This window comes from Xiphophorus maculatus, chromosome 4 (assembly GCF_002775205.1).
Source record: "Xiphophorus maculatus strain JP 163 A chromosome 4, X_maculatus-5.0-male, whole genome shotgun sequence".
Lineage (NCBI taxonomy): Eukaryota > Metazoa > Chordata > Actinopteri > Cyprinodontiformes > Poeciliidae > Xiphophorus > Xiphophorus maculatus.
Genome location: NC_036446.1, coordinates 27,969,870 through 27,986,621, shown reverse-complemented (window position 1 = coordinate 27,986,621; position 16,752 = coordinate 27,969,870). Strand labels below are relative to the sequence as shown.

Here is a 16,752-nt window from a genome sequence, read left to right as displayed (position 1 = left end):
TGAGAAGCTGACAGATCTAATCTGTCAAGAATCTGACAAGACCACAAACATGTCCTTTAGAAAGCTTTAGCTTTTGTTATCAGCTACAGTCCTACGACTACGAGACCTCTGTGTTCTGAACTTAATGTGTTGGAAAATGTGTTCAGACAGGCAAGCAATCCCCTCTAGATTGGATAACTGGATTTATGTTAATTAGGTAGATCTGATCCTTTTTATACATTAAGCAGATGGTCATCAGCGAATAAGACTTGAGCTAGTTACTGGTACAAAGGCATGATGTTCCTACAGTTCAAGAAGATGCCAGAAAAAAATGCTAGAGTGAGTTTTCTTCAGTTGTATGAAGCACATTCCATGATATATTGCTACACACTGCCCATCAGCTGGCTTAACAACACATGCTACATTTTTTCCTTTGTTAAACAACACAAATTTGCCTGTTTGGAATTAGAGTTAGGATTTGAAAATGTCTTTAAACTTTAACAGGCTTTATTTCTTACATTTACTTATGAATATGTGTTGGGGCTAAACAATATTACAAAAGAAATTGCAGTTGTCATGAAGGGTTTTTCTCGAGTCCATCCATAGCATTTTGGACAACTCAGATGTGGAAAATTATTGTCAGTGACACAGAGTATGTTATTGACATACAAAATGTTTATGTCATTTAGAAGATATCAGCCAACGATTATTGCACTCTAAGGTTTTCTTTAATTGATAGTGGCACACTGCCACAGCAAAATAAAAGCCGCCACACCTTCAGAATTTATATTTGTGCACTTATACTAACCATAATCAGAGTTTGAAATTAATTTAAATATCATAAAATGTTCAAATGTATACTGCTCAAAAAAATAAAGGGAACACTTTAAGTGTTAAACACCTGTTTAAGTGTTCCCTTTATTTTTTTGAGCAGTGTACTTTATTTTGAAAAACCAACACTGCCGGCTCCTGCCTGTCTAGCTGCAAAACAGGCTACCGTGCGCTGCGCTGGCCTCAGGAGTGAAGAACAACTAGAGACGACAGTCCAAAATAGAGGGAGAGAAAAAGCCAAAGAAAAGTACTAAAGGCAGGTTAGGTTGAATAAATTGTTAACGTGTGTTGCATTTGAACAGCAGTTAATATAGTTTGGCCTTCAAGCGTAGTTTTTCAAACACGTTCTGAAGGCTGATTATAGTATTTAATTAGCATCGTCACCACTGGCCTCCCCAGGTTTAAAAAAATCCTATTGAAAACCCTGCACTCCGAACAGTTCTTTGCTCTATTAAAATTGATCGGAACGATAATGCATTGAGGATATACAGTATTTGCAATATATTGTGCAGCACAAGTACCATTCATAGCCGTTATTATAACTGTAATGATATTGTCTGTTTTGATCAGAGGTAATAAGATCATGTTGGAACTGGTATATGTTGAGTTACAGTATATTTATTATATAATCATGCTACTATTGTGGTCCATGCCCAATTACAATTAATCTTGAGCAATGCAATATCAACAAACAGCAGCATATTCCCTTCCAGTTCTTAAAAAGTTGCTAGGAATGGTGAAACAGATACATGACATCACTATTCACTCTCTCCTTCTGATGGATCAACGACGGACGGCTGACCAGGGAAGAAGGGGCGGAAGAACGAATGTTACCACGGCAACAGGGACGATGTGTTCAAACATTCCCGTCAAGATGATTGAAGTGTGTCTGCGTGTGGGAACGAGCTCTCCTTTCTAGAATTTGCTTGTGGATGTGACAAGAGTTTCAACTTGATGTTCTTCCAAGACAATTGAAGCTCCTGCTTGTGGATGCGAGTGGGCAGTAATGTGTACGCCGTCGCTACACCAGTCTGTTCCATACCATGTCTTCACTCTGTGCACAATTACTGGTCTGTTCATCTGTTTACGCAACCATGCCCGTCGTGTGTGTCTTGAGTGGCATCTGTGTGTTCATGGCACTCTTTGTTACAACACTGCTTTTGTTCTCAGTCTCGGGTAGAGCAGGGGAGAAGTTTGCTTGTAACTTTAAAACATGAGGAGAAGGCCGGCTGGGGTTTTCGGTCACCTTTCCTGTTATTGTCTGCCTTGTTGTTATGGGACTTCTACTGGAAATGATGGTAAAGTTTGCCAGGAAAACAGTTTCTGCCAGAGACCGTAAGGGTTGGTAATGAGCAATAGATTGCCAATAAACTTAGTGCGTCAACAACGACTCAACAAGTGTTTAAAACATCCACATAAAATTTTTATTTCCCTTCTCATGGGTAGTGAAATGCTATGTCAAAACTCTGAACTCTGTGACACGCGTGTGTGGGGGTGTGCGTGTGTCCCACACCCCCATTTTTAAAATACAAAGGGAGCAGATTCACAGCACACATAGCAACAAGCCCTGATTGGATGAGGGGGTGATACATTTCCAGCTGAGGAGAACCCCTCTTCTGTTTCAGCTTTCATTAAACTCCCGGTAGAAGCAGAAAAACACTCGACCCATACTGTAACACCACCCTGACCCTTCTTGCACTCCTATTATCTTAAGTGAAAAACTGAACAGTAGTTTACCAGCTGAGAAGCTCACATTTACTGAAGTCAAAAAAGCTCTAAAGCTTTTAAGAGAATTGTTAAAAAAAAAAAAAAGGAATCCTAGGGGAGCTTGAATTTTGGATTTCACAACACATTCTCAAAACCTATTTATGAAGTAGAGCCTCTTAGTTGAGTCATGTTTCCTGACCCCATGTCTATGCATCCCATTACAACTGTTTGTGAATACAATTCAGGGCTGCAGAGTGTGACTAATTTGTGATCAAAAATCTGTGAAGTGCGACAGTTTTATTTTCTTCTTTTGCTCAGTTGCACTAGTGCAGCTAGCAGTTTGCATGTCTTTTTTGCTCAAAGACAGAAGTATTGTTCTTATAGAGTCACAGCTGAATTAATCAAATACTGGAATCAGACAATTATTCCCTAAACTACTGTGGTCGATGATCCACAGGTCAAATCCTGAGCAATGAATCCATTTGTTTTTCAAGTTTTTAAATAAGGCCACTCCCGCTATTTTGCCAGATTACAAATCCCTAAATCAACAGAAATCATTGTAATGAAACTCTTCATTACAATGAAAAGTTGTAAAGTCGTAACATACTGTAGTTATGTTATGATAAATAAATTTTGTTGTAATTTCTTAAGCTTCTGTTCTATTCCAATACTATATCAATTTATTGATTTATTTGCTTAGACAGCAAAACTGCTAATACCAGCTTTTTCTACAGATACCAAAGACACCGTCTATAGATGGTGCATTCGGGAATAAAGCGAACTGATGTTGGAGTTTAGCAAACAATCCTCAGTTTGTTTTCCCCCATAAGACAATGTCATTCAAACTTTCACAATAAGCCATAAAACATGCTCTGAACATCAAATCTCACAATTTGATGTTCTTGGCTTGTCTCTGCTGCGATTAGCTGAAATATTTTATATAATAACCAGGATGTGAACTTTCAATCATGATGCAGTTGTGGTAAAATGTCAGCAGATCTCTCTCACAGTAATGCTTTACACTAAAACTGCTGCTAAAGTTTTCATTTAAATACAGAAATTATTCACACCATCTACAGCCTTTGCTTTATCTAACATTTCACAACGTCGCTCAGGGTTTACATTTCAAACGTACTCAATTTGAAACTTGCACTCATTGCATAAAATTCACAATGCTTTCTCACCGTATTATTCAAGCTCCACATGATGAAAGCAACAGTAACAATGGCAGTTTGTCAGGGTTAGGCAACAGCGTCATACCAGACTGCAGGATTTCCCCCCCACCCCTCTCAACACAACAGCAGATTTCAGGCATTAGCAGGCAGGTGAACACAAAGTCCGATAAACTCGGCTGAAACGGACTTTCTGATCCAATGGCAAGCGACAACGTGTCGACTAGCTACTGAAACCCCCCCGGTCCTGCTGTACAACTCTGGCTTAAGGAGTGAGATTCGGTTTCCTCTCTTCATCTTCAACAACCATAGCAACTGTAGTCCTTGAGTAGGGTACTTAAATCCCTGATTATTCAAATGAGTCGCTCCGAGGCTAAACACTCCAGACTGGTTTCGGTGATCGGCTTCCAGGTGCAACATAAAGCAAAGGAATGTTCAGAAGATAAGGACTATGTTTGATAAAAATGTTCCCAAAACGAGAGACAGGCCTAGCCCTGGAGCAAGGGCCGGTATGATAAGAGGGGTGGGAGTGGGGGCTACAACGTACAACACTGACTAGCGAGGTTCGCCTGTCCTCCCCTCTCATCTATCCTGAAATACTGGTAACATTATCTTCAAAGCATTGGTATGCCTTCCACTTTGCTTCCTTTTCTCTCTTTTCATATACATTTCAACCCCCCCATCCATAAAAAAACCCCTTGTTATTCAACTGAGAGCAGTCCTTTGCAAAGTCAGACTAATGCAAGTTATATAACAGAAACCACACCTGAGAGTGGAGTAAGGAAGGGAGAACTCCACAAGATGGGTCACATGGGAATCGTTGAGCCCCAGATTATTAAAAAAAGAAAACAAAAAAAGGTAAATATTAGTATTGAAACATGTAAACCAGCACACATTTGTCAATAGGAAGCGGAGAGGCTATATTAAAAGCAGCTGAGTGCTGGTGACTGCAGGACAGTGGGGCAGTAGGACAACCCCTCTCTGTAATCAGAGCCACCCTCTCATGCGAGTGCCTTTGACCCATCCACAGCTGCCAATTTCTTGCAAGGGGAGTCGGACTTGAGCAACCTGAGCAGCACCGGCTCCAAACGCTGCGTGAAAAAGTGTCAGCTGTGTCAGATTCAAGATGGATTTAATGCAGCAAGACGTTGAGAATCAGAGCACTGGTTTCTATACTTAAAATCCCCTTTTTAGTCTTTTTGGGTGCTTTTATAGAACTTAAAAAAACAAACAGAAATGTAACCCAATATGTTTTAAGCGAAAAATGCTATAATTTATTATCATTATTCTCTTTTTTGATGTAAGAAGCTTGTCAACTTGTCTGTAGGGACTACAGATGAAACCTAGCCTTTACGGCTTACTTGTTCCTTTTAAAATAAGCAACTGTATCCAAATGTTAGTTTGCTATGACATACAAAATCAATAACTCAATCTTACAATTTTATCCCGAAATTAAAACTCTGACAATGCATAAGGACCAATAAGTTGCATAGATAACTGCATTAGTTGTTGCCAAGGAAAGAAAACTAAGGGATTTTCAGCATCAGTGTGGTCACAGGAAGTACCAAAGGCACCAGAATCTCCTAGAAAGGAAACCATCTTCGTGTCATCTGTTCATTCAGGCTGCTATCACAGGGAGTCAGGCATCAGCAGATAACAGGAAGCTGAACATATTGCGTCAACATTGCTCTATTTCATCCCCTTAAATTAGTCAATTCTTTCTGTCACTCAACCTGTCTTCGCATAAAGTTGTACAAGGTCTATGTCTGAAATGTGGTATTTAAAAAGTCTCCTTTTCCATATGCTAGTGGGTTCGACTGCATCTGTAGATTTTCAGAGCTACAGATGAAAACAACTAATACTTTAGGTTGTCTTTTAAGGAAATAGTCATTTTGTTTTACTAAAAAGATGTTGTGGTTTTCAGTTATTTATCCAAAAGACGTTTATGTTATGTACACTATGAGCAGGCCAGAGCTTTGCAATAATTACAGACTGGACTTTGGCCACATAATCAAAACACTCAATCCATGCTTGTCTAAACCGAACAAAAGCTAATCTACACTAGGGCTGCAACTAATGATTATTTCAGTAATTAATTATTCTAAATCAATTCATCGGATCAAACATTGACACATTCTAGAGGTGAGGTTATTAAACTACCCGATTCACTATTAGGACTAGCTGTTGGAACAAACGGGATAAAACGAGACAATGGAGAGAAGGAAAGGGATAGATGTGATGAGTGTGAAATTAACTTAACCCCACATTGCTGTTAATAAGCAATGTGCTTAACGTTTCTACAATGTGCCCCGAAGGAGCTCCCTGTTAACTCAGAGTGTGTGTGTGTGTGTGCGTTTGTGGTTAATCACCACCAACAATAGTTTGCACCACAGATGAACTGCTTTAGTCAATTGATTTTTCCTTCCACCACAATTTCCTTTACAGGAACATTTGAATTTTATTTTCACATTTGAAGAATGAGTTAGCACAAAACCTCTATGTCCCTCTACCAATATGGAGCATAGGCACAGATGAGAGATTTGTGTGAGCCTGATTAAAAAGCCGCTTGTGTAACAGCCTGTATGCTGAAAGATGTGTGGCGTGTCTGGTAGAAGACCTTCAAACCTGAAAGAATTAAACCGTTTTCATAGTTGATCTTCTGTCGTGTCTATTTTAAGATTAATAGCTTGTAGTGAAATACCTGCAATGGATGTTTTAAAATTATTATTCATGCAAAACACTGTTGAAAGCCTGTAAAAGAAAAAGATAAAATATAAAAATGTGCTTGTATTAATAGCCATTATTTAATTCCATGCTATTGCTGTTTGTGTTTTGGAATGGGGTTGGTATCAGTTTGATCATGTGACCGTAACAGTGATGCAACGCAGCATTTAGGGATGTTTAACTGCAGTAGAGAGGCAATGTCATTGCTGTGTAGGGTTGGGCAATATGGCTTAAAAGTAAAATTACAACTTTATTCACACCAAATTTGATTTCTGATTTTAATCTATTTTCTTCTTGCTTTCTTTTCTTTAAAAGACATTACAAATTACTGAAAATGTTTTCAAAAACAGGCTTTTACTTCAATAATTCCTTTTGTAAGTTGACCTGAACTCAAAGTCCAAATAATTAAAAGATGTAAAACACACTTGTCAAACAGGGTTGATATTAGGCATGTCACAATAAGCAATAAGTCAATTAGTTGCATGATAAATTAAAACAAGCTCAATAATTTATAATTTCTCTTTTTGCCAAAAATTAATTCAGTCTGGTAATTTGGTCTCAACTAGCTCCTTTTTAACAATTTTGTTTATAGACTTCATAATTGATTTTATTTGTTGTTTCTGTTGTTTTGTTGATATATTTTGGATATTTAAAATGTCTCACAGTTCCAGTATTAACTGTTCATTAGAATTTAAAGTTTATTGAGGTTTGAGAATGTGTTCCTGTATAAATATGACATCACCATCATACTAGAAAATGGTCTCAAAATGGCAATGACTTCTGGGACAATTTATGTCCAGCATATTTGTTATTGTGACAGGCCTAGGTGGAAATTGTTCCTGAGTGAAATCTAATTCTATTAAGTAAAGAAATCCATCTTCAGGATTAATGAGATGTTTAGAAATACAGTCAAAGGGAAGAACAAACACTGGCATGAGCCATGTAAAAAAAAGAAGACAGAAAAAAAGACAGTTTTCTATGAAAGTATAGCAGCTACTCATTTTTGTTTCTTCTAAAAATAATCCTGAATCCTAGTTTAACTGCAGAGTTGTCAATAACCAACTCCTCTCTTACACAAAGTGGGAATTCACCCTTAGGTCTCAATATATGCAACTACAAATCAATCCCAGCAAAGCTCCTCCAGTCTTCTCCATTGCTATAAATCACTTTTTTTGGGGGTGTGCACCAAATCACGTATGTGGGTGCGGCCTTAATGAAAAGTCGGCCTAGAGAAATCGATGCTGGACAAATTTGTCACGTAGCAATTTTGATCCTCTTGTTTTGGATACGGAAAGTTAATCCAGCTGAGCTGTGGTTCTTACAGCTGTTGTATAGATATTATCTGTGGTGGAGGTGTGAAGTGCTGAGCTGTAACAGCAGCTGAGGCCTCTTTGATGTGACACAGAGGAGATGCAAAACGAAAGGGGAGGGGACTGAGGTGGAAACGGTAAAACCAGGAAATCATCAATAGTTTGTGGAGCAAACTGTCTTATTTGCTAAATATGCATCTATATCCCTGAACATAACTAAGAAAAAACAGTCCAAATGTCCAAACAATTTACAAGCTTGAGCGCCTGTATTCCTATCTACAGTGTGCTTTCAGATCAAACTGTACCAGGCCTCCAGAATTTACAGCTTAACGGCAATCTTGTTATGTCACATCAGGGATTAAAAGTACGAGTGGGAGGATGGATCGAGCTCAGAGGATACCTGCACCTGATCATTCATGGAGATGTAGAACCTACATACGAAATGCATAGCTTGCTAACTCTTAAAGCTTCAAGAAAAGCTACATTTTACCTCATCTATTTAAATTTTTTTTATGCTCAATGAAAAAAACAACAAAAACAGGTGGCTATCAAAAGATGCCAAACCTGGTCAAAAATAAAGACACACAAAAAAACTGAAAAGCAGACATGATCCCCACCAATAAAAATCCCCATGCACAGATGGCTCTTCCTGTTCCTGCGGGGCTCGCTGCTGGTTGGTTGGGAGGAGCCACGGGGGGTTGGGGAGGATGTAAAAAGGCGATTACATCACTCGGTGCACTTTTGGCAGAAGAAATACGACCCAACAGTCCGGGACCAAGTCTGGGCCGTACTATTTCCGCATCCATAACAGTGAGCGGTAATAATAAATAGCTGCAGTGCTCCCATCATAATTTCAGTGACCTTTAAGAAACCGCTCTGGCATCGCTGTACCAGGACGACTGGGTGCCAAACCACATCCAGCTGGAAAAGGGACCTACTTAAAGTCAAGCCTCGCAGGATTGCTTAGTCGGCTGTTCTTTTCATCGCGAGAGGCAGGTCTGATTCTGCCCGTGTAATTGCTGTGATTAGAACTAAAAGGGACAGCGTGAACAGAGGGGTCGATGACGGTTATAACATGCAGATGGGATCCAACTGTGATCGGAGTGGAGCAGAGGGGAACACCTGTTGTGGCCGAGAAGAGGCAAACACAATGGAAGGAGACTGGTCAGGTGGAAAAGAGCTAAAATAAAATCGGCCATCTGCTCTGTGTTATACAGCACCTTTCAAAGTATTCATACCCTTCAATCATGTCAGCATTTCGGCACTCGTCAAGATATTTTTATTTGGATTTTTACGCGGAAGATCAAAATAAAGCAGTGTGTAATAGTAAGGGGAAACGATGGGATACTTTGAAAAGTGTGTGGAGCGTTCCTATTTAATCCCACAGGAGACATCCTCATTAGATACTGGAACCACCTAAGCTAACTCCTTTCAGTGCAGCAGACGAAGATCATTTCAACCGCTTGTATCCAGGGCCCTGTTCTTCTGGTCATGATCCAGATCTGGGCCACTTTTTTCCACAGACAGGACAAAGCAACACTGATCCTCCTGAATCCTAAGCTCAACTACAAGTCCCACCCACAATTATGAAAATTATTTATGGTCATCCATCACAAAAATACAACAGGGAGAATTTGAGGTAATGTGACAAAATGTGGACAAGTTCAAAAGGTGGGAATACTTTTGTTAGTCACTGTGTGTACTTCTCATCAAAGTATAACAATTTTACACATGAGCAGTTGAGACGTATGCATCTCGGTTAGGGAAGGCGGGTGGATTTGAGGACTTTACAACAGGAAGCACTGCTATACAAATAAAGTTACAGAGAGCAGAAACAGAACACTGAAGCATGCCAGCTGACTGATTCTCCAACGTGACTCATGATGAGATCTCCTCTGTGTATAGGTTTAAAGCATGACATAATAACACAACAGAAACAAGTCACGTTTAATGTAGATGATAAAACATCAGTTGTTACCGGCACATTTCCCAGCCATGAATGTCTGTGTTGGTGAAGGGCCACAGCCAAGTACAAACAGCCTGTTTTATGTTGTAAACTGTTCCGGAGTGGTTTTGAATCGTCCTACGAGTGGAAACAGCGCACCGAAAATATCTTTTTGTGGATGCAAGTAAAGCCCAATTTAGACTCACTTTAGCTAAAACGAACAAATAAAATGTGTCAAAACAAAATACCACGAGGCATGTTTTCTCCAACTGGTGGAAAACAGTACCAGAAGTCTTCTATAGCTGCTCTTTATGAGACTTGTAAAAGCTGCCAGTGGATGGTTCAGCAGTACAGCAGCGATCTGTTGCACACTTACTCTGTGCCAGACTCACTTTCTCCACACACACACACACACACACACCGTCCTGACTCATAACTAAACTCACAGAAAAACAAGGGGATCAGATGACTCTGGTTAGGCCCCTGAGCAGAACATAAGTGCCGTTTTTACTCCCTTTACAACAAAAGAATGGTTCACCAGATGCTCTGAAGTGACGCTATATAAACTCCCCTATACAACTTCCTGTAGCAAAAGCTGTCATTATTAAGACTTTGAGGTCCAAATTATGATTAGTACCCTTTTTAATGTTACAGTAAACAATTTGGTTTATGTTGCTGATGTCTTCTAAAACAATAATTAAACTTTTGAAAATGTGTGTTTTTTTTTTATTTTCTTATTAGAGAAAAAAAAATCACAAACAAGCAGAAATTCAGAGTGGCTTTACCAAGCTGTCATGGGGCTAGCTTATTTAGGTCACCACCAAAATAGCACATATTTATTCTTCCCACAGTACAGCAATAGTAGTGAAAAAGAGCAAATCAGCAAAAAAAAATTTACTTCTTTATATTAGACTCTGGTGCCTTCCAGTATTTTACTGAGTAAAGGAGAACTGAAACGCAAAAGTTGACATACTACTTTATTGATGACCTTGTCATCCTCCTCATGGCTTTTCACACCTAGTTCATCAAGTGTTCAGCCCCTTTCTCACATTTACATGCTGGGTTTGCATGTCTGGACTTGTCCAGCTTTCTCCGTCAGAGTTTACCCAGCTCAGGCCTGCTAACCTGGCTGCTGGGTGTTCAGCTCGACCTTCCAGGCTACTGAACAAAGACCCCTGTAGTCCCTCTCTCAGGATGCAGGGAAAACAGAAGACGTTAAATATCTGGGCAATAGGCAATGTGCTTATCAGCACCAGAGAAATAGTACAGCACGTTCAAAGGAACAATAGGACAACAGTGACTCCCTGTCCAACAAGGACTCATACGTGTGAAGCAGAATCTGCAGAAACAGGTTTAGAAGATTTGCGAATGGCAGCGAGAGCCAGCTAGTTAATAAACCTTGAAGGGCGACGAAAAGATAAAAGGCAGGTAATGAGTCTTGGCAGCCACTGGAAAACTGTGTTTTACTCATTCAAAAAAAGAAAAGAAAATTGGCATCTTAAAGAGGGGTAGCATCTTACATTAGCAATGATAATGTGGTTAGCATTATTAAATGTATTGCAAACAGGGTGTGCTTTCTGAGGAACAGGGTTACTTACTTTAACTCAAAATTTGAAGCCTGCCGCAATATGCAATTGCGGCAGGCAGGCATGATAAATCAAAATGAGCTCCAGATCATTTCTATTCTGATGATTAATATTTTTGAAAGGCATCATAATCTATTTTATTTATGGTTTTGGTTGTGTGTGTGTGTGTGTGTTTGTTTTTTTTTCAATTTCTGTTTTATTTATTGTGTCTGGTTGTCATGTTTTATTTCGGATAATTTGAAAAATGTTCCAGTTCCACGCATATAGCTCATTAAAAAATAAAAATGTATTGGTCTTCAAGAGGGCGAACTTGTATCATTATGCCATTATCAATATGTCGTTTGAAAATGGCTTAAAAACTACACTATAACCATTTATCGCGATAATTATATTGACAATTTATCGTCTAATAACATTTATTATTATGACCGGCCTGCTGCCATAAAATCCAAATCCAGAATGTTCCATGACTAATTAAGCAAAAAAAAAAATCTCATTCTGTTGTAAGCACAGCAAACATGTCCCCAGAATTTATTTATTTTTTTTAATTCTGGGGACTGAATTTTAAAAAATAACTCTGATTTTATTTTAAACACCTCACTGATACTGAATTTAGCGAGTGAGTTTGTGAGTTTTCCCTGCAGCTAAAACTAGACTGGGCAGCATATTGTATTCACTTATGGAAAAAAAAAAAATAAATAAGAGTTGCTTTATTGTATGTAGTTTCCAACCAGTCAAGCTGAAAACCTTTGGTGACGATTCGTCTGTGCTCTCCAGTCTCAGATCCCCAGTTCGATCTCCTCTTTAGTGCAAGGTAGGAATGTTCACATGACCTGTGAATTAACAGCAAGGTTGTTTTTGATGGGAGTATTGCTTTGCTGCATTGCTAGGCTATAATTAAACTATATCATGGCTCTCCCTGAGCCACCAACCTTGGGCTGTCTCATCCCACCGCCACCTGTCTGAGTCAGTGTTTCCATATAAAGGATACCATAAAGCTGGCCAAAGAAAAAGCCAAGGGTTAAAAAATCCAGAGCCCACCTGAGGGTGAGCGGAGGGTGACGGGGGATAATATTACTGTGTGTTTTGGAGTCTCATTATCAGCAAAGGAAGAGCAGCCTAGCAGCAGTTTCATAACACACGTAAACACACTGTCGATTGTTTATTGACTGCAGTTAATCTGATCATGACCACACAACACTGGTCCTTCACTGGCTTTCGAATATGGTGCAACTCTGTTGTGGACTAACCCAAGTCGCCAGAACATGTGACGACACACAACCAAACAGCACCAACAGTTAATAAATAGCTTAGGTCGTTAAACCCCAACAAGTTCCACAAAAAAATAAAATTAAATATCAGTAATTGTGTCAGAGCAAAGATTTTGGCACCGGGATCCCTTTGCATATTCATGCCCTGACATAATTAGTGCAATTACACTGAAACAAACAAGGCTGTCTCCTCTGTTCCTGTTTAAGTCTTGGTGCAGACACAGCAAAGCTATAAACAGGTTGCAGAGCATAAGGCAGGAGCCTTATTTCCACAACAGGGTGGGTGTCAGGAACATTTTGCAGCAGGCATACTGTCAACCACGAGCTACTGGAAGGCACAGTGTATTATGTGGCAGGAGAGCAGCAGAGAAGGTTATATGTGGATGAAGTAAAAAAAAATAAAAAAAATAGGGAAAGGGAAACAGCTGACACTGGAGTGTATGCTCATCCTCATCTACTCAGGTCAGGTTTTGTAAATTCATTTAACCAGCCAGACCAGCTGTTACATAATTTTTGTCCTCTCTCTTTGGGGGGGGGGGGGGGGGTACAGTCAGTCATGTAAAGCTGGTTCTACACACAGTTTGCCCCCAGAGAGATGTGTATGTAGGGGTGTGTGTGTGTGTGTGTTTCAGCTTGCTCACATACCTCGCTCGGGCTTCATGTTGTCCAGTGTCATCTGGTTGACTTCAGGGTCGTCTTTCTGTGTCACGCGCAGCTTGCTTTGACAGCAACACGACGGTGCCTGGAACCCCCCAAACGGCTCCCCTTAAATAAAAAAAAAAAAAAAAAAGAAAAAGGAAAAAAAAGAGCCCCTCTGGCCCCAGCGACCTGCTGTATTAGCTAAGCGACGATATCAGCTGTAAAGCCTGCGTGTCAGTGCCAACTGCCCCCCCAACCCCTATCCAACAACAAAGCCTTGCTTTGTTAGCATGCTCCGGTACGCTTCCATCGAGTCGCACTGTGTTCTCCAACTCACACAAAGACAGCTGATACTCGGAGCGTCGGACAAACGAGTTGTCAAGCTGCTTGCTAGCGAGTAACCAATCTGTGAACTAGTAATCCAACTAGCAAGCTGGCTCCTTCCTCAGCTCGTCTCGGATTCCGCCACCTGAATCATAGTTAAGTCGAGATTCATTTCGCAGTGCCCCCCACAGCTTGTGTAATGTTGATACCACCGCTTCGGAGGCTTGCTAACTCAGCAGTGCAGCTAGCAACACAGAAGAAAAAAAAAACTCGACCAACTAACCCTTTCGTTAATGTTGGTTCACCGTCCAAACATCTCAGCTCCTGTAACGTAGCTCAGCCCAGCTACAAACGGTCTCTGTATGGGTTTTTTATTTCCATTCGGAGGGGGAGCTACAGCAATACAAATTTTAGCCTATCATTATAGTCACAAAATGACTAAATGTTGTCAAACGAATTTGGTCCGCTTTCGAGGTCGACCCTTCGCCATTTACTTCTCGCTGGAAACGCCGCCTGCGCTGACTTCCTTTGTGGTCTTCATTAAAACTTTTGCAAACCGACAACAACAAACAACACCGACTCCGACCGAACGCTTCACTGACGACGGCAACGTCTGCCGCGAGCCCGCACCGAGCAGCTCTCCGTACTTCAGCGCGAGCGAGCTGGGTCACCAGGCTCCTGCGCGAGACAACTATCTGATAATGTTCAGGCGAAATGCGGATTAAAGGAACAGTCAGTCCTGCTAGTCGTGATGCTACTGTCTGCCTCCGCCGCCTCACTTCCCTCCCTGCTGCTTGTCAAAACAGATCAGCGCAGCTCCAGTCACGTGTCCCAACAACAGCCCCGCTCGTCACTTCCCTCCGGGGCCCAGCCTGAACTTGCAGTCATGGCAACCGCCAACTTAGTGCTGGTACCGAAACTTCTCCGGGAAGACCCACGGCGTTTGATGTGAGCAGATATTCACGAATAAATGCCGCGAAGCGAGTGGGTTTTTTTTTAAACGTCCGTGACATCAGTGACAGTTGGAGTCTCCTTGCTGCAACTCATAAAAACAGATGGGCTACTCTCTGTAAGCTGATTGGTCAGTCCAATTCGGTGCGCGTTCACGTACTCACGTGAAGGTTCATCTTTTTCCATTGTGAACATTTTGTTCTGGATTCTTAGGCTGAGGTGTCCAACAGGCGCATATGTCTAAGGTCAAACTATTAAACAGTAAACGTGTCTCATTGGGCCGCGAGACTTTGAAATCCATTGAAATTACGTTGAGGGCTGAATATTTCAGAGACGATCAAACGTTTTCCAGGGCCCCGGGTAGAATTTCTCTTCAGGGCCCCAATTCAAGTTAAATTTGGTGCCTATTTTATGTTGTTTTAGCTTGATCTTTTTTTTTTTTGTGGATTTTGCTTTTATCACAACTTGTTTTAGACCTACCTGTAAACCAGTGGTTGATTCTTTAAAATCATAGTTGAATTTTTGAAACTGAGTTCTGTTGAAAAGTAACAAGCTGTTGATATCTTACCTGTGGCAGATTGCACTTGGTGATTTTATTTCCTATCTGAACAGAATAGATAGAGTAAACAAAGTCACGGTAAATATAAAGGAGTCTTTTACCATCTTAAAGCAACATTAGTCTTAAAATATTAAGAGTGGCTTCTAAGAACAAATTTTAAAGTATGAATTAAACTTCTGTCATGTTTCATTTATATTCTGGTCATTCTTTCATCTTCTGTTGAACTTAAAACAGCTTAATTTATCAGAGGATCACTTTTAGCTCATAAAATACTGATAATAAAGCTGGTTAAAATTTGAAGGCCTAAACAAAAATCAGTATTGACTAAGACGAAAATGGTGCATCTTTATTTCAAACTCACCTTGACATAAGTTTGTATTAGAAACAATGCCTTGTTCTTTCCCTGAACACGCAGTGACAATTTTAATAGAACTTGGGGGGGGGGAAAAAACCAGATAAAATTTGATTTAATCTCTTTTCTGATTAAATTTCTCAGAACAAAGGCCGAGGACACAAATACCAGCTGCTCACATAAAAAGCACAAACTGCATGGACTGTTGCATCGTGTTTTGAGATGCGTTAACTTTTATTGAGCAAGTCAGTGTATTGATTTTGCAAATTGACTCACATGTGCATTACTGTTCCAGCAAAAAACAAAACAAAAACAAAGACCTGTAAATTTGGGTCATAAAGTCCACAACAATGCAAACTGTGTGTCTGACCGAAGGGCGAAGTTTAAGGAAGACGTGTACAGGTAAAACTGAATATTGATTGAAACAGGTTCAGCAAAGGTTCACTCATCTACAACTCATGCCAGCTCTAAACAACAACCTCAGCTGATTCACAGAAAACACATTGCCTAAATGCTAGACCCTCTCACAGTGCAATACTGTTAATATCCATTGTCTAACACTTTATTATTACTTGGCTAGATGTGTAAACAGTGCAATTTCTACCACAAAATTAGGAGACTAAATCACCCTCTCCAAAATGAAGCATGGTGGTGGCAGCATTATGCTATGGAAATGCTTTCCTGAAGTAGCAACTGGAAAACTGGTGAGTTTTTTTAAATTTATTTTTTAAAAATAAAATCACTACTGTAATTATATAGCAATGCTGAGGGAAAACTTGTTAGAGGCTTTAAAAAGACTGGGGTCAAGGTTCACCTCGCCGCAGGAAAACAACCTCACCTACGATGGAAGGGTTTAAATCAAACAATAATCGCGTTTTGCAATAGCCTCGTCAAAGTCCGGACCTAAATTCAACAGAACGTCTGTGGCAAGACTTTGGAAATTGCTTCTTCACAGATGCTGGCCATGCAGTCTGACAGACCTCGGGATATTTTGCAAGCAATACGGAAGCATTCTAGTTGCAAGACGTGCAAAGCTGGTAGAGACACTTCCAAAAGACTTGCTGCTGTATTTAGTGATCAGTAGCTGCTTGAGCCAGACTGCGTTTGAAAGCCAACACTTCAAAAATGTCATGCGTGCTTATTAAATTAGGTGTTAAAATGAGAACGTTGTTTGTCTTAAGATATTAAAAAAGGCTCTCCTGAGGATTGGTGAAAAATCCCAGTTTTGAAATATATTCCAGGTCGCTCCTCATATTTCTATTAAAAACGAAACGTGATTCACCTACTCAAAAATGGTTATTTCTAATTTGTGATTACATTTAATAACCGCACATAAATGAATTACAAATCAGTTTTATTACATGATCCATTCAGCTCATCTAAACGCACCGGGAGAGGAAAA

The 16,752-nt window shown here is 40.1% G+C and overlaps 1 protein-coding gene across 1 annotated transcript in view; it reads right to left on the bottom strand.

Annotated features, from left to right (window-relative positions):
- fam214a (family with sequence similarity 214 member A) overlaps positions 1-14,434 on the bottom strand; it is a 47,211-nt gene extending 32,777 nt beyond the window's left edge. Inside the window, exon 1 of the mRNA XM_023332699.1 lies at positions 13,171-14,434. Coding sequence (XP_023188467.1) covers positions 13,171-13,201 — 31 coding nt within the window. The 5' untranslated portion in view covers positions 13,202-14,434. The remainder of the gene's footprint in view (positions 1-13,170) is intronic.
- Between the last annotated feature and the right edge of the window lie 2,318 nt (positions 14,435-16,752).